Genomic DNA, 27270 nt, shown 5'->3' on the forward strand with positions numbered 1-27270 from the left:
GGAAACCAACTCAAGGTTCCAGCTGCTAGTAGACTCCTTAGGACCTAAAGAAGGTTCACTTGCTATGTTGCATTTTTTGCATCAGTAGACTGGATGAGATTTATCAAGCAAAAGGCAGCCTTCTTAAAGGGAGATGCCCCTAGCCGAGGGGACTTCTACTAGCATGAAACTCAATACCAAAGCTCCATGCCTTCAGCTGTATCACATACGGCCTGGATCGGCGTACGAACGAAGGTTAACAAAAGGAAAGGGCAACGTCGGTTTAAAAAGTACCTCAAGGCAATAAAAAAAATTATTTTAATTTTTTGATACATATTAAAACATTTTAAGTCAGGTCTCCCTGACGGCATACAGGACAGATACACAAGACCTCAAACATGCTTTAAAATGACATTCAGCAAAGTATTCCAAACGTAATAAATAGCAAGAACCACATACAAACACGTCTTCATACCCAATCATTAAGCTACTGAAACAGACAGCTAAGGAATAAATAAACAAGAATTGACACTAAAAAAAAAATGGGGTCTTGTAATTCACTCTACTTAAAGAGGGGGGCAATTGGAACAAATTCTTAATTTGCTTTTCAAGATTGTAGCAGTGACTCTCCCCCTCTCTGTACCCCAAGAATAAAATATACTGTGAAAAAAATCACTCTTACAATAATGCAGTTTTTAAATACAACAAATAATAAATATGAAACCGGAAAAGCAAGTTCAAGTTGTAGTAAAAATGGTCCCCCTCCCCCAAAGCTATGGAAATATATAGTCACTGTGGTAGCAAATGATAGCATCTAACAGGATGGTGCCAGCGCACCGGACTCTCGGGAGACCTTGGTAGGACTTTAGTGCAAACCCCTTAGGATCCAACTCAAGCAAACCCCTGTACTGGAGAAAGACATTGCCAGGTGGAACTTAGCATGTACAATTTCTGTACATAGTTTATAAAGTTCAAAGTTTAATGCATAGTAGAGTATCTTCATCCGCTTAATTCTGCCCCTAAATGGAGATGAAAACAGAAATGTCTTGGGATTTTACCATTTGGTCTGTACCATATTAGAGTATTAAAGTCAGCGTTAGAAAATCTAGAAAAGTTTGTTTTCTGACAGCAATGTGTCTAACTCTACGTCAATGTGTGTTAAACGTGAGAGGGAATTCCTTTCCCTTTGACAGGCCCATCCAGCAGCAGACAATGTTATGTAAATAAAGAGGTGATTACGTGGGTTTGTTTTCTTTTTTGTTTTTGTACATTAACAACCTTAGCATCTAGAATAATAAATTACATGGTGTCAAAGAGCATGAAAGACTCAATTACACAAACAAACCTTTTAACATAAGATACATACAATGACAGTGAGTTAAAGCAGCCATGTTTCATTATTAAACTAAAGTACCAGAAGTTAAAACAAAATAAGTAAAAACAAATGGAAGAACACGACTCTTGAAACCAAACACATAATGCATTTTCAACTGCTAAACCAGTAAACTCTAGCTCATAGAGTCACGCATTATTGTTTAATTTAACCATGCAGGCTAACATATAATAATAATAATGATGATAATAATAATGACAATAATAGTAATAAAAATCACCCTGCATCTCTTTGTTTTAAACCAAAACTAGTTTAATTGTGAAGTTACAAAACAATGAATGGATATTGCTCCAGCTTGCAGTCTCTCTGGGGACGCCGTCCTAACACACTAGCAAAGCCTCGTCGTCACTTGTTTCGTTTTTCACCGTGGCTTCCAAGCAGGTGTCGGGTACCTGGGCGGTGTGCACGATGCCGCAGCGCAGGCAGGGGCCGTCGCGGCTGCCGGCTCTGGCCGCGGGGTTGGCGGCGCTGTAGGGCTGTCTGAACCCTTGTCCTGGGTCCGAGGCCAGGTCCAGAAGGGGCCGGGAGCAGTCGCTGGCATCAACGTCCAAAGCCCCGTCGGAAACTGGGATGAGCATCTCCACGTCATCGTCGTCCTCTCTCCCGCCGCTCACCCCGTTATCCAGCTGTCTCAGGGGGCTGTGGTTCTGATGCGGGGCGCTCGCCCGACCCAGTGTGAGCCGCACCCAGCGCAGGCCCTGGCTCACGCGGCTCAGGGCGCTGGTGAGCTGGTGGCGCGCGGGGCTCGCACTCGGGGCCTCCGCGCCGGGCGCGTCCCTGGCATCCGCGCGGCCACCACCCCGGCTGCTCTGCGCCGCCACCGAGGGGGCCCCGCCCGTTCCCACCGGGGCTTCCACGGCCGCGGTGGGGGGCACCTTCTGGGGCAGGGGCGCTGCCACCCCACCGGCCGCTCCTGCCGGATCCCTTCTCTCGTTTTCGGTGTCGGTGTCGTCCGACTCCACGGAGAACAAGCCTCGGTGAAGGTGACTCCTTTCCGTCTCCCTGCTGCCGCTCTGACTCGGGACGACCTCGTCTCCATCTGCTGAGACCAGAGCCAACGACCCCGAGTGCCGTGACCTTGCAAAATTAAAAATCCGGTTCCAAATGCTGCTGGACCTGCCCGTCATAGGGAGCCTGATGGAAGTAAAGCCCAGCTGCGAGCGCACGGCGAGCCTCAGGTTCTCTAAAACCGACGCCTGCAAAGGTTACGGGGCGGAAAGGAAGACCATTAGTCACCAAGGGTCACCATGAAGAACGTTCTCTGGCTCACTGCTTCTAGGGCGGGATGGGGTAAATTCCCCAGGCTCCTCGGGTCCACCCCAGAGAATCTAATCTAACTTAAACCTCGACTTTCCAGTGAGAGTTGCTGGGGTCCATAGAAGTCGAAGGTCAGAGAGTTCGAAACTATCCTTGTTCTCTCAAGGTTAAAGGGCTAGGAGTAAGGGTCTAAGCCGTGACAACTGGAAGGCGTCTGGTCTAGGGTGTGGGTGTCTTACCCAGATGACAGAATACTCGTCTACCTTTACTAGATGTCTTCATCCTCAAGGCCAGATAACAAGAGGTTTGATCTAAGGTGTGGTTACTAAATGTTTGGGGAATTAAGGAAGTAGTTAAGTCTGTTTGTTCCTTGGATCATGGGTAAAGTCTTTTGCCCCCCTCCCCACTTTGGGTGGGGGTATATAAGAATTTTGAGCAATTAACTTAAGGTGGATCCCAGTGTTCACAGCGACGCCCTCCTGACTCCATCTTCTGCCTCTAGCCTGTTTCTTTCCTCATCCACACCCCTCCTCCTCAGTATGGACCGGACAAGTCGGCAGGACCGACAGATAGTTACATCAATCACAACAGTTATTTTATTTCAAACCTCACTAATAATCCAATCCTAAAACTGTAGAAAACAGATACATTTACAGCCAGGAAGATAAACAAATCTCACCATACTTCACTAAGTCACCTGGTATTGTTTATGTTTTTGATCCTTTATCCTCTCAAAAAAACAAAAGCCAAAACCGCCTTGATTTACAAGGCTGGACTGTCCTGTGAGTGTGGGAATTGCATTTCCGAGCTGGTCTTCCAGGGTGGAGTGAATGAGTACTGAGAATTCGGCTCTACTGTTGTAAACAAAGGCAGAACACACTTGTATACCCAATAGAAATCAAAAGTATACATTGGGGTTCCTCGTCAATTTTAAGAATTTAGCTTTTCACTTCAATTTAGAATTAAACATGAACCAAATTAGTCTTGAAAAACTGATTAAAAAAAGTTACAGACTTTAAAATGTGGAATGCTTCATAGATTAATTAGCACATAACAAAAGTATCTTGCTCAACTAAAAGAAAGTCTAGGGGCCAGTGACATGCTCAGCAGGTGAAGGCAGGAGCCTCCAGCCTGGCCGCCCGAGTTGGATGCCTAGAGCCGACCGGACTCATCAAAGTTGTCCTCTGACCGCCACAGGAGGGACCACAGCAGGCATGCCCCTCTGTCATGCAATAGTGAATAAATGTAATTAAAAGAAAAATTCTGTTCTAGATGAAAGTGCTAGATGAAAGTAAACGGGCAGCATTTAAATAGTCTTTAAGCTCCACCTAGTGGTTATGGAGCTGGAACAGACACAGCTTTCATGAACCTGGATTGAGCATTTGAAATCCTATGTTGTCTCAGTGACGGCTGGCTGACCGCTCCTCTGTCAAGCCCAGCTTCTGGCTCTCCTCTCACAGAAACAAAAGGAAAGCCAACAGGGAAGACACATGAGCTTATGCTCCCCACCTGTTTGTCACAGCCCTAGAGTTACACCTGAACAGTCTGAAAACAATTCAGCAAATGCTAAGCGGTCACAATTGCAGGAACATTTCCTAGTCCGGCTTTAGGAAAACACACGCCACCACTAAGAAATCTGGCTTTCAGCACACATGGACTTGCAGTACAAAATTGTGAAGTTATTTTTCTTCAACAATTAAGAAGTACCTAACTACAAAATTAAAAATAAACAGCAGCTCAAGTTTAGAAAGAACTTCTCCACAGATCTGGTCCTGAGCACTTAGTATTCAAGTCCCAGTCAAGTGGGCACAGGTTATGCCACTCAGCGCTTAGCTGAGGCCGGGAGGCCCTCTGCACACTTTATACAAACTTCCTCATTACGGTCGGCCACAACCAGGAGGCATTCTCTGCCTAGTTAAAAGCCTGTTCATAAAGGTGGCCACTTTAACATCAGATTCTACAAGGGGACTGTCATGGATGTTTGGTTGGTGACTGTTTATAGTTTAACTTGTGACGCAGCAAATCCTTCCCGGAAACATTTCTTATTTTATACTAGATGGCAGATTACACAATCATTTTCTTTGAAAAACTGGGGCAAAGATGATCATTTGTTGTCATAAATTTCAAACTTGAGTGTTTGGTCTCATTAACACAAAGTCTAGTTTACTGTTCAATGTTGTTTAAAGAGAACTCTCTCAGGGGGATAATTTATAGCTCTGTAGAAAGGAGCAACGTGGAACAAAGAACTCAGCCTTCCCCGAAGCCTCTGTCTGATCTTCCTCTGTCTGGTCTTGGCTTCTCAAGCGTCACGGCTGACAGGAAAAGGCCATCTCCCTGGGGACTGGCAGGCAGTTACAATGCTGTGAGTTAGGGTGGGGCTCTGGGTGAGTTCGGGTGGGGTGACGGTTTCAGGAGGGTACAGACTTCCATCACCCACACAATTAATTGAGACCATGTGAGTCTGCATGGGGGCTTGGTGGGTGTCCTTGGCTGCTAACAGCTCGGGAATATGGTCTCCATGCAGGAGTAAACAGAGCAACGCTGGGTCCCCTGGGCTGCCTGGACTCTGCCCTGTCCCTCAGTCCTCTCACAGCAATAGAATGCAGCATGGGCAAACAGCTCCAGTGAGCCCTTCGAAGTCTTCTAGTGAGCTAGGAAACCAGAGGGAGCCGCTGGGGAGGCCCCTGAACTTGCAAATGGTCCCAGTGAGCAGTCACTGGGCTGGGTCTGTGCTCTACTAGCTTCACAGAGCATAGAGGGGGAGGGTTATGGGAGCTGGGGACTCAGTCAGCCATGGTTTGTCACCTACCTTCAAAGACACTCTGACTTTGGCAGAGCAAACAATATAAAAAAACTCTAATTTAGTTTTTTTCTGTCTCACACCCAAAATTTGACCACTATAAATTCTGAATATAAATTACAGTTGGAAAAACGTTCAAAACCTACAAATACTTAGCAAGGATTTGCTAAACACTCAAATGAAATGGTGTTCTATTTTTAAAGAGTTAAGTCACTGAGGAAATATCCATTTTTTTCAGTTCTAACTCTGAGAATCATTTCTATAAACATTTGCGAATGCAATTTAAAATCTACATGCATATAAATCCTTCTAACTAAAATGAATCTTGGTATATTTTTATATTGTGAAAAGTTTTAAAAAACTTAGAGAGAAATTTGAAGATTTAAGAAACATGAGTTACAACCCAAAGAAATAAAGTGGACCAAATTCTCAGACACCGTAAAATCCAGCTTGAAGTTCTCTCTCAAATGAGGGGCAAATAATTTCTCTTCAATTGCTTAAAACTGGCTAAGTAACATTGTGAGTATATGAATTTTAGTATTCATCCTTAAGTCTCTAAGTGTTCTGTTCATTCAGAAAATTGGTCCAAGTTTTTAAATTCCAGTGCACTCACTTATCATGAAAAGCAAAATGTCCAATGGCAATCATATTATAATCATAACAATTAGCATTTTATAGATTCTGTTTACAATATCATAAAATGCATATTTTCAATTCTCTAGATAATTAATATCTGCTTGACTACACACACACTTTAAAAGATGACAGACAAAACGGGTTAAAATCTGCATTATACCTGATTCGGTGAACAAACTGGAAAGTCTTCCACGGGTGGGATTAAGCCCTGAGCGATCAGCTGTCCATACGAGGGAGGGGCTTCTCGTCTGAGCAGTTCGGCTTCCACTCGAGACAGCTGGGTCTCGAACGACCTTTGTAAACGGGAATGAAAGGGTCAGACGGCGGCGAGGGCTGCGTTCCACCATCAGCACCGAAGGCCAACCAGCTGAGTCAAGGCACCATCCTACTCTGGGGCTGCTCCAGTCTGGGCCAGCCTGCCGTGAACGGCGCGTCCAGAGGCGCTCTATTCAAGAACCTAGATCCCTGCATCTCTCTAAAGGGCACACCATAGGGGAACGGGTTCTAAAACCCAAAGCCCTAGACTTTGGGAGACGATTGTCGAAAGGCCCCGGGAGACACTCGGCCCACACGTCCTATACACGTCGTCTCAGGTCGGAGTGAAATGAGCCCCCAGCACAGTGCCTGCGGCAGCGGGATGGCACTGGAGGCCCGACTGTTCTTTTGTTGTAGCATGGTCAAGCCGCTCAGGGGAGGGGTGCAGCAGCGGCTCTCGCCGCCTGGGCATCTGCGCGCCATCTGCGACCTTTCGCTGTTTGGCATGTTCTTCGTTAATTGGTCATTTGTAACTGTTGGGACTGCAGGCAGCTGTCCCCACAACGGCCCCTTGGGAGACGCCTCTGCCATCAGCTTCTTCCGCTTTATCTTTTGCCACCCTGGAGGCTGCTCTCCCTGTGGTCCATCCTCCCCCTGGCTAAACCGAGACCCTGTCTCTCACTGAGCTGCGCATGGCCAGGCCTTGAGTCTCACGGTCCCTCGTGGGTTTCCAAGGCCCCAGACCAAATGGATTCTGTACTTATTCTTGGAGCCAGGCTGGGCATCCTACACACTTCCCCAGAGAAAACCCCGCCAGTGTCTCTCTCTTCTCTATGCTCACGTATTTCAAAAGGCTCCCTTGCCTTAAGGACTTCCGCATGCGCCACCACGAGGGCGTTGACACCACTGTTTCACAGACTTTCCATCGCTTGCTGCTGGCATTTACCCCGCCCACCAATTCCCTCCTTAGCGTGAGCCTGCTTGGGAAACTGTGGTTCATTTATTTTCTTCTCACTTGTAGGATGCTATAAACACCGGAGGCTCTCCGATACGCGGGATTATTGAATATTTATAAAACAAGATAAAGCTGTAACTGAGACTAACAGTTTGCAAAAACCCCTCAAGACAGTGACCTAGTAACTATATTTCTTATCTCATAAAGCTAAATAATATTTTGCACTGTGTTTATCTTTGACTGGTGGCTTTTCATCCTAATTCTGTATATCCTAAACATCTATACATCTCCAAACCACATTAAAAGGGCTTATGGTGAACACCTGGGTAGCGCTTTTAAAACTTTTCTCCTTTTTTAGTATGCTCCTGTGTGTGTGTGTGTGTGTGTGTGTGCGTGGAGTGTCCTCTGGCACGGTGTTTACAGAGACAAGGTCTCTCACTGAAGGAAACCTGGAGTCTGCCAATTACGCTAGAGGCTGGGTGGTGGTGAACCCCAGGGGTCCCCACGCCTCTCCCACCGTGTTTAGTTCTATGTGTGAGCACTGGCCATCACGTTAAGCTCCTGCTTGCGTGGCAGGGGCTTTACCGGCCCAGCCACCCCTGACTCCCCCCCCCCCCCGGGGGACCGTGCGTGCGTTTCCTGCGCGCACGGTGGGCTGACTTTGTCTTGGCACTGACCTCCGTTCAAACATCCTCAGAGAGTAGAGCTTACAGGTGCAGCCCAGGGCGATGACGAGCAGCAGGCCGCAGATGAGGCTGCCGATGACGGCGGCGGTGATGACTCTGGTGGGCACGATGACCGGGCAGTTCTCCTCGTCGCTGCCGTCCCCGCAGTCGTCCTGCGAGTCGCACACCCAGCTCTCGAACACGCAGCGGTTGTTCTTGCAGTGGAAGTTGCCCGGCTGGCAGAAGAAGCAGTTCTTTTCGTCCGACCCGTTCGGGCAGTGGTTTTGGTAGTTGCAGCGGTCGGAGCGCGGGTAGCAGACGCCGTTCCGGGAGCAGGGAAACTCTTCCCTTTGGCACGCGGTGCAGTTGACCTCGTCCCTCCCGTTCGGGCAGTGCCAGTAGCCGTCGCAGCGCTGCTGCTCCGTGTAGCAGCCCCAGTTGCCCCCGCAGGGCACCTCCCACGGCAGGCAGAAGCCGTCCACCTGGTAGGTGGCGTTGAAGCCCCGGGCGGCGTTCACTTTGTCGGCGCAGAAGTGCACGCGGATCTGCCCGGAGGAGGAGACCACGGTGAGCGGCGCGTGCGAGTCGAGCGCCGTCAGCACGCGCAGCAGCCGGCGCGGACTCTCCTCCAGCCCGTCGTAGATCTTCACGTAGTCGCCGTAGCCCGTGCCGTCCAGCTTGAAGTCGGTAAAGCGCAGGATGACCTTCCGGTGGTCGCCCGTGTCTATCAGCCAGGTGCAGTTACTGCCCGGAGGGTAGAAGTCCGGGTAGTTGGGGGAGCTGAAGGAGCCGTAGAAGTACCTGAGCGACTGCCCGCACGTCGGCACCTCGCAGTCGATCTCGTCCCCCAGGTCCAGGCAGTCGATGTTGCCGTCGCATTTCAGGGACTCGGGGAGGCAGGTGTACACCTTGGTGAAGCGGGACAGGCACTGGAACTGGTTGTAGGCGCACGGCTGGAAGGCCGCGGCCGTCGGGGGGCCGGCGCCCTCGGAGGCGTCCTCCACGCAGACCTGCTCGTCCGAGCTGTCCCCGCACTCGTCCATGCGGTTGCACTTCCAGGCTTCGGGGATGCATTTGCCGTTCCCACAACGGAACTGACCGCAGGCGCAGCTCGGCTCCTCAGATTTCCCTGGGAGAGTGCGGGGAAGGGAGGATGGAGGCGGAAGAAGAAAAATAAGACACACCCACACCACAAAAGACAAGGGGCCCGCATATTTTTCTAATACGCGGTAGGGCTTTTTTAAAAACCTTGTTAAAAGTCTGGTTAAATTCCAGTGAGGAATTTAGCACTGGCATTATATTCATTAAATGTTCAGCTCCTTCCGCGCAAGGCTCCTGGCACTTCTGCCTAAAGATAAGACAGGACGGGCGCTATTTCATTGCAGAGCATCTAGTGAAATGACTGAAGGCAGACGAGCCAAGGGATATACCTCCTAAGAGCTCAACATTTCATAAGCACAACTAAAACAGGGCACATGAACTAATACGGTTGCAGAGTTCACTGATCGCCAGTGTCTATTTCCAGGTACAATCGCTTCCAAGGGAGACAAAAGTCTGGGTAGAATTGTTGGTAAGGGGGGGGGTGTTTAGGGAATTCTACGTATTTCAGTCTACCATGTTAAATATTCCTCAAGAACAACAGAGGCGAACCAGACCCTAGCAGATTCCCATAGCCCCCGAAGAGACAACAAGTTGGCCCGCTGCTGCCGCCTGTCCACTAACAGCTTACTTGTGGCTAAGGAGGTGGCTATAAGAAAAAGTCACCCCCCAGGCACCCCCCTCTAAGTTTTCCACATGTGTGTGACTTGTCATGCTTGGAAATGGTCTAGGAAAAGAAAAATTACAAAGTCTGAGGCTGTAAACCGTGGGATAGGTTCTGTCTTCTGCTTAAGATGCAATGAGAACAGTCATTCCCACACTAAAAGTTACCCTCCGATGTAGTCTTCGAGATATGGGCTGAGAAGAGCCTTCTTTCGAAACAGATGTTTTAAAAGGCAGACCTCAGTTGATACAATTAATCATTTCCTTATGGTGATATAAACACCAAACTGGATACTCAATTCGAGGGCAGATGGCTATAACCTCAGCCACCTTGAGGGCTGACGCACAAGGGACAGGCCACTGTTCAGAAAACCGACTACCAGTGATCGGGCGGTTACTACCACAGAACGTGGTCCGGTGTTTTTCCTTCTAAAAACACACCTGAAAAATACGCCAGTCTGAAGCCTTTCCTGGACACGCTGTCATCCGAATGGAACCTGACCCACACATGGTCCTGTGAGGAGATGTAAGGGGGCGGCACCGTGGACCCGCAAGCTCTGTAGCTCTCGATATTCTTGTATGTTTCTATCGTCAGCCAGTCCAAAGTGCACCTCCTGGACCCCTGGATATCGAAGTCCTGAAAACTAAAACAAGAGAACGTCAGAAGAAGCTTTCAAAACAAGAGCATTCATAGACATGAGATGCAGCGGAAGTCAGGACCCCAAGTCCCGGCTTCTTACGCCCCAGCCGGCGGCCGCAACGCCAGCAGCCACAGCAGCCTCTGCAGCCCCTATGCCTGCATCGTTCCCGAAGGTTCAGAACTGTGCCGAACCAGGTGACAGCACAGGCCCCTGTGCTAATATCTTTAGGAAAACCCTTCCCAATCCCCATCATCCCACAGTTCTTCGTGCTTGAGCCAGAAGTTCAAGCTCCGAGGAGGTAGGCTAGAAAAAACTCTTTCTCTTCAGTTAGACTGGGCCACCCACTTCCTTAAAGCAACTCTAGCTAACATTCCCAGGACCGCAAATCCCAGCAACAAAGAGAGAAAAGGGGAGGGGAAGAGACAGAGACAGGAGGGGAAGAAAGGGGGAGATGGAGAGGGAGAGGGAGGAGCAGGGGCAAACAAAAGTTAACATTTGCTGTGAAAAGTTCTTGAGTTTGGGAAACTCATATAAATCACTTGATAGTTAAACATTACCACGTGGTTCCTAAAATATGGGCACAAGTAAATGACAAAAAGTCAAACAAGAACGGGGAAGCAGCCACTGCTTAGCAGAAATGAGAAATCCAATTTTGCTTCCAAATCTGAACACGGCTCGCAAATGAATGAAAATTTGACTTTCTCTCCCTGCCTCCGCTTTAAGCGATAAGGAAGTTAACGGCAAGGATTATGTCGCGCTATTTTTTCTTTAAGCACTCTCAATAACTTCTGCTCAGGCTGGTACTTGTCTCGTTACCATGCACAGCACTTTCAGAGATCTCTATGTGCATGCCTCTCTCTCTTACAAGAAGTCAGAAGCCTGAAAATGCTATCTACCCTGAAAGTCATCAGAACTGTGATTTGTTTTAGTCAACATGTCAATAAACATCTATTACCATATTCTAACGATTCAAATATACCCAGTAGTTAGCTATAGTTTAATGCAATTATATTTTGTAATGCGATGTGTTTTATAAATCAGGAAACATTCTGGGAATTAGTTCATAGGTTTGAGCAGACTACCAAGTATTGAGGGAAGGTAAAGAAGCTCCTGACATCACGAGTACTGAAATGTCCGAGTACGCTGTATTACAGGTGGATTACGTGACCACTTAGCACTTTTCCCACACCGTCTGGAGTTTGGGGGTGTGGCTTACTTTGGATGGACCTCCCTGCCTTCCTCCTTCTCTCCTGTGTTCCCTCTCCAGGCTTCTATTTTACAACTAGTCTTAAACGGTGGTTCGCACCGCTGCAGATTCCACCACGGAAAGTCGTTCACATTCGCTGGGAGGCAACTGATGGCTACGAGAATTTCTTTTTCCCCACATGTTTTCTTGAGCAAAACAGCCAGACCTTGGCTGTGACTCAGTACTCTCTGTCTGTGGGCTGAGGGAGAAGAATGAAGTCTACGTAGGGAGCCCTCACTCGTGTATTCCAGATTCTTCTTCCCCACTTTAATTCAGACTGTTTACAACCGTGACTCTTAGGGAGGCTGAGGGGGGAAGGTCATGAATTCAGGGCACCCTTGGTTCCTTAGAATATTAAACAAACAAACACACACCAGCACATTTCCATGTTCCTATACGGTTCATGTTAGTCAGGATTTTAACCTCATCTTAAAGTTGAACGTGTATCTTATCCTTAATCGAACAGCTATTTTAAAGCATCTCCCTGGACAACGATACACTTTCTATTTTGCTTATTAATAAAGTAAATCAACTTAAACTTCCCTATCATGGGCTCATCTGTACATCTGAATGGGTTGTATATGATCACAGCACGGGACACTCCGCTTCTCAACTCTGAGAGGGGGGTCGAGGATTTGGCTCCGTGAGCAAAGTGCCTCCTGTGCAAACATGAGGGCCTGGGCTGGGCGCCCAGAACCCATGTGGCATGGTGGCCCATGTCTGTGACTCTGGTGCTTAGAGGGTTCAGGGGGTGCGGGCTCATGCCCACAGCTCCCTGGCTAAGATAGCTCCAAGCTCGGTGAGAGACCCCTCTCAGAAGAAAGGGGCGCAAAGCAATGGAGGAATGCACCCAACCTTAGCCTCGGGCTCCCACGAGTGCAGCCGTGGGCGAGCACACTTGTGACACATGCAGTCACACGCATGCAGCCGTGGGCGAGCACACCTATGACACACGCAATCACACGCGTGCAGCCGTGGGCAAGCATACCTGTGACACACGCAATCACACGCGTGCAACCGTGGGTGAGCACACTTGTGACACACGCAATCACACGCGTGCAGCTGTGGGCGAGCACACCTACAACACACTCAATCACACGCGTGCAGCTGTGGGCAAGCACACCTGTGACACATGCAATCACACGCGTGCAGCTGTGGGCGAGCACACCTACGACACATGCAATCACACGCGTGCAGCCGTGGGCAAGCACACCTGTGACACATGCAATCACACGCGTGCAGCCGTGGGCGAGCACACCTACGACACACGCAATCACACACGTGCAGCCGTGGGCGAGCATACCTACAACACACGCAAATCACACGTGTGCAGCCGTGGGCAAGCATACCTGTGACACATGCAATCACACGCGTGCAGCTGTGGGCGAGCACACCTACGACACACTCAATCACACGCGTGCAGCTGTGGGCAAGCACACCTGTGACACATGCAATCACACGCGTGCAGCTGTGGGCGAGCACACCTACGACACATGCAATCACACGCGTGCAGCCGTGGGCAAGCACACCTGTGACACATGCAATCACACGCGTGCAGCCGTGGGCGAGCACACCTACGACACACGCAATCACACACGTGCAGCCGTGGGCGAGCATACCTACAACACACGCAAATCACACGTGTGCAGCCGTGGGCAAGCATACCTGTGACACATGCAATCACACGCGTGCAGCCGTGGGCGAGCACACCTACAACACACTCAATCACACGCGTGCAGCCGTGGGCGAGCATTACCTGTGACACATGCAATCACACGCGTGCAGCTGTGGGCGAGCATACCTACAACACATGCAATCACACGCGTGCAGCTGTGGCCGAGCATACCTACGACACATGCAATCACACGCGTGTAGCCGTGGGCGAGCATTACCTGTGACACATGCAATCATACATCAAAGAAGCAAAGAATAAAACTCAAGATGTGCTTAACGGCATGTTTACAGTTTTGTGAGCACGCCATGCCCACCTGGAATCGTATTTTAGCTTCTTTAAAGTAGAGGCGGCGGAATGAACGAGGCTAAGGGGGTGGCATGGATCTTTGAGCTGATTGGTGGGTTTTGTCTGACTACTCGATGCTAAAGATCACCCTTGATCCCAATAAGCTTTTCAGCAAATTGCACCTGTGTTAAGAAGTAGTTAGGAGAGCTGGGTGTAGTGGATGTGTTTTATGTGATGTGTTTATCCTGGATTCAGGAGGCGGACACCCATCCCTCTGGAGGCTGAGGACTCCTAGCTCAGCCCGGCACACTGTCGGCAGCAGAGAATACTAAAGACACCTGTTGTTCAGTCACTGCCTACTTTTTAAATGACACTGGTAACTATCATTTATTTTCTGTTCTGCGAGATTATTTTTATACTGCTGTATCTATGGCAATGCTATTTACAGATTGTATTTATATTTCTATAAATCAACAAAACGGAAGGTATTGGAATTACCTTATAGTGATGATCTCCCCTGGGTTTGCCCGTATGAGCCAGCTACAGTTGATTTTGGCTGGGTACTCAGAAGGCCAGCCTGGACTCGTGATTATTCCACTGGGCGCTCGGATTTGTTCTGGAGTCTCTCCACAAGCTGGAAGATAGCCAAAGCGACCTTAGCTAATCATTACATCCTCATAAAAAAACAAAACAAAGCAAAAAACCAGCATTTCTTAAAACAACAACAAAAAACAAAACAAAACAAAAAACAAAACAAAAGCAAAGCCAAACACTTCCGACGTCAAATCCCATGCAAGAAGATGTGGTTCGGTTAGCCTCCCTCTCTGTTCCACTCTGATATTTTATTTTTCTTCCCCTTTAGAAAAAGAACCGTATCCTTACTTGGACATAACTGGTAGGCAAGGGACTTTTCCAGTTAGATGACTCAGGCATCGGAGGTTTTAGGTTTACGTATAGAGATCAATCAATTCCCCCATAGATCTTTTCTCAAGTTTATCTTTTAAATTCATTGTATTGTGAGCTAGCTAAAGTTCAATATTTATTCAGTAAATGTGCTTAGATCTCTGGGACCATCAAGTTATTTTCTGGGAGCGCTAAATGGACGCAAGACACTGAACTGCAGTTTTAATAAAGTAGGTCACTGGATGAAGACACAAGACTCTAAAACACTGAGAAGCCATTCCTGCATGTGCTCCATTGATAATCTCAGGCATAATCACAGGGCCGTGACTTCAGCGGGAATGTCTCCATAGGCTCGGATGTGGCTGTGCGCCATTATCTGGGTAGGTTTAGGGGTGAAGAAGTATGCTGCTGAGCGGTGCTTCTGCTCACCCCTCCCTTCCTGTGTGTGGAGGTGTGAGCCTCAGCTGCCACTCACTCACTGCCCCAGCCACCACGCCTACTGTGTGCCTCCTCCTTCTGGAACCTCGTGCACGCCCAAACCCTTTTCTTCTCTAAGTTTCTTGGGTCATGGAGTTTTTATCACACTGACAGAAAGTTAACCAAGACAAGGGTCTTGAAAGAGTCCTCAACTACTGAAAGATAACCTCCTGAAGTAATGCTTGAAATATCACAGTGTGATTAAATATCTGAATACCACAAAAAGGAAACATTCATGCCGAGATATGCTTTTACTTGTCTAGAATCATGCTAGTAATACGGTAATATTCTTTCCCACTAAAAATAAAAACACTCGGCTAGAAGGAAAGAAAAGGACAATGAAACAAACAAAAAACAAAGAAAGAAAGCTACCTAACGGTTTTAGCAGAACTTAAGCCTTGTAAACTATTATTTCATATATATATATATATATATATATGTATATTTCTAATCAACTATGTTTGCTGACCTTTAAAGTAGTGGGGAGAGGAGCTGACATGAGGAATTATTAGAGATCTTGGGACACTTTACAGAAAACCACAATAAAAATTATATGTCAAATCATAAAACCCTGATGAGCACTGTGTCCCAATTAACTAACTAATTAGTATACATGCCTATAAAAAGCATTGCTGAGGGCCAAAGCGAGTCAGTGTAAGCAATGTACTTGGTACCATCTATGGCCTGCACTGAGGCTTTAAAAGATGAGGCAGTCAGACTTGTGGACAGCCAAATACCCTCCCTGCCATTACGCCTGGGTAAAATCCTTCCTTTTAAATGGGGGTGAAGCCCACTTAACTTAGACTAAGCCTGACAGGAAGTAAGCTGCGGTAATTAATATCTTTGATGGTGTTCAAAATAAAGCAAGCCAAACTGCCTCCAGTCAGTTCTTGAGTCTCCAGAACCACCACTGTCGGTAGAAAACCCACGCCAATGTTCAAAGTGCGTCCTACCGCAGAGCTAAGGCTCAAGCCTAAGGGAACCAGAACGCACTGCCCAAGGGTCAGATGCACGCCACTTTTACAGCACGGAGCTTCATGGCCCAGAGTTCAGGGCACACACCAAGGACTCTGCCGTCACGCCCAGTCACAATCAAGGCTGCTGTAACTCACTCATTGAGTGAGTATTTATGTACTGATTGCCATCGTTAAGCTTCATTACTAGTAAATTTCCTGACCTGGGCACGGTGGTGGACGCTCCTCCAATCCCAGTGCTTGGGAGGCAGAGGCAAGAAGATCAGAGACTGCGGTCATCTCTGACTACAGAATAAATCCCCTCCCTAACAAGAAAAAAGATTGATTTTAATGAATGATGGCTCGATTTCTGCGAGTGTAATTCTATTATAAAAACCTATTGAGGACAAAGTACAGCTTTGTTTCTATTAAGCCAGCCACAGCAATCTCATGAGAAACATATTCTATAGACCTTCTTCTTGTTACTTTTCTACCATAGCACTCATGGAGTAGACTGTGACATAGCATAAAACCTCCAACTTTTAAATAAACACTAGACTAACTCCAGGGGAAAACTAGAAAGATTATTATTATATTATTAGTTTTTTAAAAATTAGGTTTTAAGAAAAAAAAGTCCAAGTACACGAGAAACCAATAGGTGGTGCTCACATACCAAAAATAACGCTTTTGTGTGAACACAGGACACATGTAAATATGCATAAACACACATGAACACACGTGAACTTGTACACCCAAATACACATGAACATAACTGCACAAGGCTGAGACACGCCACTACACAAAGGATTAGCTATTTTAAGACTTGCTACACTTATATTTTATATATATTCTTGTGACACTATTTGAAGGGGTTCATCATTCCGCTTAGTAAAGGGAACTTCCTCTGTCCTAACAGAACTGCCCACACTGAGGATGGATTCCGTCGGAAGGGAGGAAAGAGATGGAGTATGAGCTATACTCACTAAGAAGTACTTCAAAACTCATTATGTTCTGCTTTGTAAGAAGGCGGAGTCTGCTTGAGCTGGAGAGACGGCTCTGCAACTGAGAGAGCTTCCTGTCCTTGTAGACGACCCAGTTTGGTTCCCAGCACCCACGCCAGCTGGCTCACAGCTGCCTGTAACTCTGCCTCCAGAGGACTGGACTCCTCTGGCCATGGAAGCTGTACACACACACACACACACACACACACACACACACACACACACACACACACACACACCTAATTTAAAATAAAACATGAATCTTTTAGAGAAATCAGAAGCATCAAGAGTGTCTCTCAGTCTCTTGGTGGTAGAGCTATTGCAAGAGGTTTAGAAGGTCCCTCCCCCACAGAAAACCAAACATTTCCCTCAGTGGATTTTAGCATTCTAACAACATTATCTACTAGTCTAAAACGGGGAAATGTTATACCGCAATTTTAAAGGTAAGAAGGAGTACAAGTGGGGGAAAAAAAAAAACAACAGTAGCCTATCATTCCTACAGGGCTCTCGTTACACTAATTATTAGAAATCCTGCATCCCGTGCTGATAACACACAGGAATATTCTCCTGCATTAGCGCAGATGTGTAAGGATGGATGTGTCAGTAGAGTTATTCCAGCTACTCTAACTGGCATGCCTCAAGAATCAAGTCGTTTTTGCTCAGACACTGGCTCTAATCATAGCAGATCGCTAATGCTCGGGACAGATAATAAGAAAATGTTACGTGGTGGTCAAATAAAACACCCAATAAAGTCAGAAGAGGCAGAGAATACTGAAGAGGAACTCTGGGGGTGTAGCGGAATATGGTGTGGGAAGCAACCAAGCTGAATACAATTGCACTGTAAGAAACGAACCCTTCCCTAGGAAGTTTCTGAGTTCCAGGGCGAATTCTCAAACAGCCGGCAAATCTCAAGATGAGATGAATGGAGAGGATTCCACCTTTTACGCAGCTTTTAAAGCCACCAGGGCATGGAAGCTACTGCTATGGTGCCTACATTTTCTAGCTTACACACTGGAGATTTAAATGCGAAGTACGCGATTGCTCCTGAATGGTTTTCCCCAGCTATTACTTCGTGAGGCTTATGGTGACTCTTGAGGGACGCCCAGAACAGAGGAGGCAGGAAGTGGTACTTGGCAAACGAACATCTCGATCAGCTACGACACACTGTGCATTCATAACTAAGTCACTGTGTCCTTTTCGAAGAGTAACAAACAAAAAGGCATACCACAGTGTGCTGAATGAGGGGGAGATTAAAAAGCTATTGCCTCCTTTGCTCTGGATACCATATTTCTTTCCATTCATGTGACTGGAGATCAAAAACTCCCTTACGTATACCGGGCTGTATCAGCAAGCTGATATCCCGTCACCCACCTGCTGTGGTTTCTTGCAAGAATAACAGAGTAGCAGAGATACTCGACTTACACAGGAAAACCAGATTCTTCTGGCTCTCAGTTTTGGAAGTCTGGTCAAGTGAGGGGCCTCACTGCTCCAGTGAGACAGCACGGTGGGAACCTGTGATGCCTTGTGATGACCCAGAGAGCCAGAGAGCAAGAGGGGACCAGGGTCCTACAACCACCACTGAGGGCTGGCTGCTGCAGCTGCTGATGCCAAGGCCTCCCTCCCTCCCTCCCCCCCCCTCTCTCCCTCTTCACCTCAGTGCCCCACCTCCTCCTGCGACCATTGTCTTGGGGCCTAAGCCTTTAACACATGAACCGTTTTATTTTTATTTTTTTAAATAATAAATTTATTTATGTATTTTACATCCAGGTCACAGTTGCTCCCCCCAGAACCCCCCCCAACACCTCTACCTCTGTTCCCACCTCCAGTCCATGCCTCCTTTTCTGTTTGGGGAAGGGCAGGCCTCCCATGAGTACTAACGAAACATATCATATCAAGTTGCAGTGAGACTAAGCACCTCCCATGGATTATGGCTGGGCAAGGTGATGAAGACTGTAACAGAGTCAGAGAGACAGCCCCTGTACCCCAATGTTAGCCGTGTCACAGAGGACCAGGCTACACAACTGTCACAACATATATGCCTGGGCCTTTTGGAAAGACCCAAACTAAAGTACCCACCAAGCGCCTGGCTTTGTACAGTAGCTAATTATTCCCAAGTGTCACAGTGGAAGAGAAAACATCACACCTGTGGACATGTCTGCTCTATATCTTCAAGGGGTCTTGGCCACTCCGTGCACTAGACCTGTTCTTCCGGTCGCACTTCCCTTCCGTCAGACAAGCATCATACACTCTCACCACGCAACACGCTTCAGCTACAGTCTACACACTCACCCCAACTGTTCCAGTGCTGAGTTTACCCACTGTCCAATGTGATAGCGTTACACGAAGACATCAAGCTCTCATATGTTCTCTCTGCCTGATAAAAGATTTCATGCCAACTGTAGAGTAGATTCCAGATAAACTAACCTCATTTAGAGCATTCAACTATTGACATTAAAGGTGGGAACATAGAGCTGTCTTGTTGAATGGAGTATAACATACCAGTTCTAAAATTAAAATAAAATGAAAAACGAAACAAACAAACAAACCTCCTTTCAGCTGTAAAAGGATTAAGGCCCCAAATCTGTTCTAATTAGCAACCAGAATTTAAAAAAAATGAGCATAGTTTTTGTCTAATTATAAAGAGAAGTCAATCTTATTCTTTTTGTTCACAATATTATATCTCTAGGCCATGAATAAAAAAGAGAAGCGATTAATTTCCTCTTTCTTTTCTTTTTTAAAAAAATAGAGTAGAGAAAGTAAAAGGTTAGGACTTGATAGAAATAACACAAGGAAAAAATATGAAGCAAGAAATGATGATCACACCTAATGCAAATGCTCACATATGCTGTGAACAGCTGTGTCAGCCGGCTCAACCCCCAGTTGATACAACAATTCTACTAGAATTTTATGTTGAGGACAGTCTTAGAAATAAAATCATGAGGTACATATAAAAATATATTACCCGCCGGGTGTTGGTGGCGCATGCCTTTAATCCCAGCACTCGGGAGGCAGAGTCAGGTGGATCTCTGTGAGTTTGAGGCCAGCCTGGTCTACAGAGCGTGTTCCAGGACAGCTTCTAAAACAATACAGAGAAACCTTGTCTCAAAAAACCAAAAATAAATAAATAAATATATATGTGTATATTAACCAATAATACACTTATCTTTTGCATCATGATCTACACTAGGGGGAAATCACTGGACGAAGGTAGTGATGTGTTCCAAAACATTAATTGTAAGTCCCTACAATGGGGATATCATGAATTAAAGTAATGGAAATAAGCATGAATAAGAATAACAAGTAGTTTATAAGATTTTAAGTGGGAAGGGCAGGAGCTAAGATTAGTTATAATTCAAGTGAAAACATAGTTTTCAAGGTATCCACAGAAAGACACAAATGAAATAAATCTAAGCGCTACATATATTGTGACAGTGCATCATGACAAACCATCTCTTACATCTACGACACTGGAACTTTTGCTGGACCTCACTCAAGACAAGACTGCTAGCCTACTGTGTGCTCAGCCTGTTTGTTTAAATTGCTGTTAAGAGAATGATGCAGCAGTCCGCCTTGCTTGCCTTGGAGTTCCCTCGAAATCAGCTTGAACAGTGACTGCATAGCTGCCGTCTTAAATTACAGACCCGTCTGTGCCCCAGCCCAGAGGACTACATGTGTCTCATCTGCTGAAAGCAGCAGAGGCGGAGGTCAAAGTGATCTTCCAAGTGAGTATTCATCACAGGTGTCGAATGCAACATTTGGATCCTTGTTAATGAACAACAGCTTTGCTATCTGGACCAGCTAAAGCATTAAAGATTATTTATCGCCTCTGCAGATGCCTGTAAAGCACTCCTCAACCCTTCCCCACGTGGTTCATGCGATCTTCCCCAGCTTTCCGTGTTGTTAACAGATACAGAGGGACAAACACACAGTGGCACAAGAGACAGACACGCGGACAGACACAGGACAGAGCCACAAGATTCACAACCCTTCAGGCAGGCACAGACTCAGCCTCATACAGCACAGCAGACACAGAACCCACAGAGGGTAAAGTACAGAATTCAAATCTGGACTTGCTCCTGGCTAAATGACGCCGAGGGGAACTGCTTTTATTTCTTTCCCTCATGCACTTTACTAGGAAGATAAGTATAATAGGTGATTTTCTTTCTTTTTTAAATTTTAATTAATTAATTTATATTCTATGTCTCAGTGCTCTGTATGTGTACCTGCATGCCAGAAGAGGGCATCAGAAAATTACAGATGGTTGTGAGCCACCATGTGGTTTCTGGGAATTGAACTCAGGACCTCTAGAAGAGCAGTCAGTGCTCTTAACCCCTGAGTCATCTCTCTAGCCTGTAGGTGGTTTTCTTTATCTTAAAAAAGAAATAGCCAAAATATAGCTTCTTTACTCCATTGAATGGAGCATGTTTTAGGTTAGGTTCATTATAACAAGCACTTTGCACGTGATAAACAAATGTATTTGATTTTTAAAGATGTATAGAATTCAAAATAAATTTTACTCTCACTTATGATATTGACCCAATACTTAAATATTCTTTTCTTACTTTTGATTGCTTCTAAATCAGGTTGGTTTTCAAAATGTCTATTTACTTCTTAATTACAGTTTCATTAAGCATTAAAAAATGAAAAAGCAAAAAGACAGTTCTACATTAAAGTAAAAAATATAAGATATTTAATAATTTTTTACATTCACAGTTAGCAGACTTTATAATGTAGTACTTCTTATGCCAACCTATAGGCATAAAATGAGCAAGGGACAACTATATATTTCCTGTAAGTTTTTCGAAGAGGAAAAATGACAGAAACAAACAGTCTATTAGAAGTTAAGTGTTGCAAACATGGGTACCAAAATTCTATCATTAACAATGCCCTCCAGAATGGCCAGATCGAGCAGAGCCAAGCCACGCCCTACCATGCCCTCTCTGCAAAATCACAGACTTAACCACAGGAATTGTCATGATAAGACCACTTCTTCCATTAAGTCGGTTCCTTGAGACCCATGGCCTACTCTGAAGGGTCCTGTTAACTGCAACTTGACAAGACCGATCATCACCAGGAGGCAGGCCTCTGGACATGCCTGTAGGGGATGATCTGGATGATGCTGACTGACATCATCCGAGTTGTGGGAGGGGCCACTCCATGGGCAGAGGACCTAAGACGGTAAAAGGGGTAAAAGGTGGAGGGAGCTGGCAGAGTGCACATCCACTCCTTGCCAGGCCACCAAGCTCCCTCGGCCATGGCTCCCTGCCTCGATGGACTGTACCTTGAACTGTGAGCTAAAAGAACACTTCCTCTCTCAATTCCCTTTTATCAGGAACTCTATAAAGCAATGGGAAAGTAACCAGGGCGAGTCCCTAGGCGCTTTAGCATACACAGAAAAGAACAAAGTCGCTACAGATGAGGTGAACCTGAGTCCTGGTTTGCCTAGGCTGGTCCCAACTTTTCCTGTGGCAAAAGTAAGTCTTTCAAAAGATTCAAAGTGCACTAACTGGACAAATTAGAACCTAATTAACAATCTTCAGTGGGCTTCGCAGTGGAGCAGGGGGTCACAGGAACAAACAAAGGAGTGGGAAGTCTTGAGGGGAGGGCTGAGCGCAGAGTGGGCAGAGCACGCAGCATCCTGAGCTCGGCTTCTTCAAGGGAAGCCGTGCTGACATTAGAGTCTGCCCTGCGAGACGGCCCAGCCTGTGACCAGCACCCAGGGGACCTAATTCTACTGGATGCAAGGATTTCAGAAACCTGTACAGCATGCGTTTTGCTAGCCTCAAAATATGAAATCCAAAATTCTCTGAAGTCTGAAAGGTTTCTTTTGTTTTTGTTTTTGTTTTTGTTTGTTTTTTTTTTTTGGTTACTATTACAGACGATTTGGAGCATTCTGGATTTCAGATTTTTGGATTAGAGATGTCTAATTAATAAAGTCTACATACATACATAGTCCAGTCCCCAAACATTCCAAACCCGAAACACTTCACACAAGGGTTAGCAATGCATGTGTAGCTTTCCTCACTGGTCAAAGCCTTTGAGACAGCATCTGTTTACACTCTTTAATGTGTAATAGGGATGGGTCTTATATGCTGGTCTTCATAGAAGGATGATAAGACTCACCTTCAGAAAAAACATTCCATATTGATACGGTTTTGCTGTCTTCTGGAATGGAGTATTTTATTGATATATAAATCCATATAATTGGAATATACACTGTTATAGGATGAGTTACATTGTCTTCAAAATTCGATTATTGAAGTCCTAATGCCAGTATTTCAGTGGATTACAGGGAGACTCTTTGATGAGGTAATTAGGTTAAAATGAGGTCACCTGGGTGGGACATTGGGCTGGGACTTCAGAAGTCACCAGAACGGATCCCAGGGCAGGACACAGTAAGATGGCATCTAAAAGCCACCGAGAGAACACAGAAGAAACCATCCCTGCCACATCTTGATTGTGGGCTTTTCGCCTCCAGGCTCACGAGAAAACACATTATGTTGTTTAGTCTGCGGTGCTTTGGTATGGCAGCCCCAGCAAACAATAACTATGTCTACGCGTGTCTGACATTCCTAAGTGGGGGAAGGCTTTGAAAGTGTGACTCTCGGCTGATGTTTCTCCAAGAGGAGAATCCTAAACAAGAGTCCAGCGGCCTGGCCTCAAGCCAACAGACAAAAGTAAGAAGCATACTTCAGTCCTGATGCACTGGTACTAGATTTACAATTTGACATCGGACATGTCTAAATTCCTCTAGCTTTCCCACTCCACATTGAGCAACTCAGCAAGGAGGATGAGGTGACTGACAAACTATAAAATCATACCCGGTAATGAAAGTGCACCTGGAGACCAAAGGCAGCCACCCCGCAGTGTCACAGAGCACAAGCAGCCCACACGTGCGTTCAGATGCACCTGCAGCTCGCCTTGTAGAAGCTACCGGTTGCTGGACTTTTGCAACAAAGGGCAGTCACAATTGTCTGGAGAAGACTGTTAAGACACTCCTATGGGCTTTTAGTTACGTATCAATCACATCACTTTCACGTGTCCAATAAAACACTGCAGAAGACTGAATGCAGAAACAGATGTTGAGAGCCCGGCCACTTCCAATCCACCAATAAAAACTTCACAATATCAGGAAGCAGTAATACTGTGGACACGTCTGTCTTGAAAATATACTTTAATAAAACTCTGCTCTGGACACAAGCTTGCAATAAAACCCATTCTTGCTGTTTTAAACTGGATTTGTAAGTACTGGGGGTGATCAAACACATGGACTCTTACTGGGCACGGTGCTGGGAACCGGCAACTCCAATGCCAGCCTCCCAAGGCAGGGGCGTTGGGGTTTCAGGACAACTTGAGCTACACAGAAAGATGCTTTCTGTGGGAGGCATTCATCAACAGCCTCATAACCCCATCGTCTGAAAGGTGGAGGGGGGTGGTTAGTCACCTGGCCACAGCTAGTGGAACGAGACAGGCCACTAAGGGGAGACTAGGGGTTAACTTTGAGAAAGTTCAAGCGGGCAACCACCGTCCCAAGCTGGACATGGCCAAGGCCTCCTGAGAGCAAGTGCGTCTGTCTCCATGGTTCCCGGGTCCAGCGGGGCCGTGGGTGGTAACTGCTTTTGCCCCCGAAAGTTCATCAGGAAGGCGGCCACAGCTCCGCCGTTTTCACCAGGGCCATGGCGGCGGCTTCCTCCCTGACTCTTTATGTCCACTTTGAGGGCCTCCCCACAGCTGAGGGGAGGCTGGACCTGCAGATGATGGCGGATGGTGACTTACACCAATGACTAACACCTAAGGTGACCGACTACGGCCTCAGGAACCCCTGCGGTCCTCATGGCCACTGCTTTGCTTGGGAAGGCTTGGCTGTGACAGCTCCAATGACAGGCCCTTAAATGACCCGGTCTGGAGCTACTCCAGATGACCTTACACATAACCTCTGACCTCCTCACCCAGGTCTACCCAGAGCACTGCCCCCATTCATTCATAACAGCTGTGTGTGACCTCTGACCTCACCCAGGTCTACCCAGAGCACTGCCCCCATTCATTCATAACAGCTGTGTGTGACCTCTGACCTCACCCAGGTCTACCCAGAGCACTGCCCCCATTCATTCATAACAGCTGTGTGTGACATCTGACCTCACACAGGTCTACCCGGAGCATGCCCCCATTCATAGCAGCTGTGTGTGACCTCTGACCTCACACAGCAGCGTGCTCTCACCCTCTCCAGGGTCTCTGTCCTAGGCACTGTAACCCTGGTGCTGCAGCCTTCACACCAACACAGACTCATTCGCCGATTTATTATCTGTCAGTGGTCTTTATCAAGGGGAAGCGGGGTGAGCTGGTTTTTACCAAGAACCAAATTCCCATGGCTGCCAGCTTCGGGAACAAGCAGCAGCAGCAGCCTAAGACTCCAGGGAGCAACGGGACAGAATGCGGAGAGGAGAGGCCTGGCCCAGTCAACTGGAGGAGTTCCGGGACTATCTGTTGTCTGATGGCTTCTTTGTTATAACATCCCATCCCGGAGTGGGAGTGAGCTCTTTAAGACACAAGGTGAACAACTCAAAACGGCTTCAGGAAGTTCCCGAAACTGACCAGATTCACTGGGCCCCTCCCTCTGAGAGTAAATAGTCAGGAGGGCTGAGGGGTGCTCTCAGACAAGAAAGCTCTCAGACGAGCCAGTCTGCAAGGAAGCCTGACTGCGGATCAGCTACCTCAGAGAGACAGGAACAGACCAGCTGCTTGGAAGAGGTTTAGACCAGCTGAGGCACCTGGAAAGGAAACCCTCCAACCCTCTGAGCTGCCTGTAGGCTGTGCAGTGTGCTCCAGGATCCCAGCTTTGGCCAACTGTCACTCACTCACGCGGGGGTGGGCTTTGGTGATGCAGCTGTTTGGAGTCATTTCTGCTTCTGTAAGTAACCCTCACTCATATCCCTGAACGTAACCCCAGTAAAACTCAATGGCTCGCCAAGCTGGAGTCTGGTCTGTCGTGGGCTCCCTCTCTTGAGGTGACTTGGGTAAACTCTGTGTGTTGTGTCTACCCAGGAAAAGTCAGTCACAGAACACCACCAAGGACTTGTAATGCTAAGAGTTGAGAGTCCCGATTACCAAAGCTTGGGGGTTACTGACACATGCAGTTTGTGGGCACGTGATTTCCATCGGAACAAAGCAGCCGAGGGCACTCTGGTACTACTCTTAACGTCCTGTAAAAAGAACTGTAAAGGGAGAGAGACTCCGCGTTTTCCTCTGAGCACTCCCGAATAGTCGGTGAGCCCACAGGGAGATGTTCCACTGGAACAGTAAGGAGGGGTTACACCAGGAAGCAACCCTGCTGGCGCCTAACTTTGGACATCAGCTTCTAGAACTTGGAGGAAACTGCTTCTGCTTAGCTTAACCTGTTACGGCAGGCTCAGAGTACCAACATTTGAAAGATGTACTGAGATTTAAGTTAGAAAAACTTGTGAGTTTTGGATGTAGAAATAAAAGTATTTGTAAACACGATTTCCTGCTGTGAGTTGGGACTGTGATCACAATTCTCATTTGTTATTAAAGTGGGGGGTCCTCTTTAAAACTTGTAGCCCACTTGTGGAAGGGAACCAGCTCCCACAGATTGTTCTCTGACCACATCAAGTGTGCCCCCCATATGATAATAAGTAAGATAAAACTACAACATCTTTGTTTCTATTTGAGGTGTAAAACTGATGGGCAATTAAGAACCTGTGGAGAAGGAAGGGATGGACAGAGTAGCTTGATTTCGGGGGGGCCAGGTGTGTGAGCACACAGACTAGCCAGAGACAGTGGCAAGTCCACTAACTCCCTGAGAACAAAGTCAGAGACACGAAACCAACAACAAATTTATAATTAAAAACTCAGTGGACTGATAAATATTGCTGTGTCACTTTTAACTACCCAAATCTTACCAATAACACAGGGAAATGAAGAACTGTTACTAATTATTAGAAGTGAGAAACTATATCCATACATGAAAAAATAAATTGTGTCTGATGTACCGCTAACGACATCGAGTGGAGCAAATACAGTATCTGACTGGAGGTCACCCACAAGCTGTGGTGTAGTTGTAGCCTTTGGTCATGAAGCTGTAGCTATGGCGGAATAAGAACCTGCTTCTCCCTCAGACTTCTGAGCTCCACAGACCCAAGCATGCTAATGGACTGCTTTCCAGTAACAGGCTGTGCTCTCAAGCAAACAGGTTCTTGTGGAGTATCGCTCTCATCTAAAACATCTAACAAGACACTTCCTTTCTAAGGCTGTAGATTCTAGAGATAACATTCAAAATTAATTTCACTTTATACAAGTTTGCACGGAGAGAAAATACCTAATTCCACCTGAGTTGGCTTTTTTCTTGGTTTAACTTCCACATGAAAATAATT

The 27270-nt window shown here is 46.7% G+C and overlaps 1 protein-coding gene across 2 annotated transcripts in view; it reads right to left on the reverse strand.

Moving 5' to 3' along the window:
• Window positions 1-261: 261 nt before the first annotated feature.
• Lrp12 (LDL receptor related protein 12) overlaps window positions 262-27270 on the reverse strand; it is a 62474-nt gene continuing 35465 nt past the window's right edge. For both annotated transcript variants that reach the window (XM_040730415.1, XM_021228719.2), the window contains 5 exons: window positions 14047-14182; window positions 10143-10345; window positions 7953-9069; window positions 6226-6358; window positions 262-2568 (listed from right to left, as the gene is read on the reverse strand). In XM_040730415.1, coding sequence (XP_040586349.1) covers window positions 1693-2568; window positions 6226-6358; window positions 7953-9069; window positions 10143-10345; window positions 14047-14182 — 2465 coding nt within the window. In that variant the 3' untranslated portion in view covers window positions 262-1692. The remainder of the gene's footprint in view (window positions 2569-6225; window positions 6359-7952; window positions 9070-10142; window positions 10346-14046; window positions 14183-27270) is intronic.

This window comes from Mesocricetus auratus, unplaced genomic scaffold, assembly GCF_017639785.1.
Source record: "Mesocricetus auratus isolate SY011 unplaced genomic scaffold, BCM_Maur_2.0 Super-Scaffold_100023, whole genome shotgun sequence".
NCBI lineage: Eukaryota > Metazoa > Chordata > Mammalia > Rodentia > Cricetidae > Mesocricetus > Mesocricetus auratus.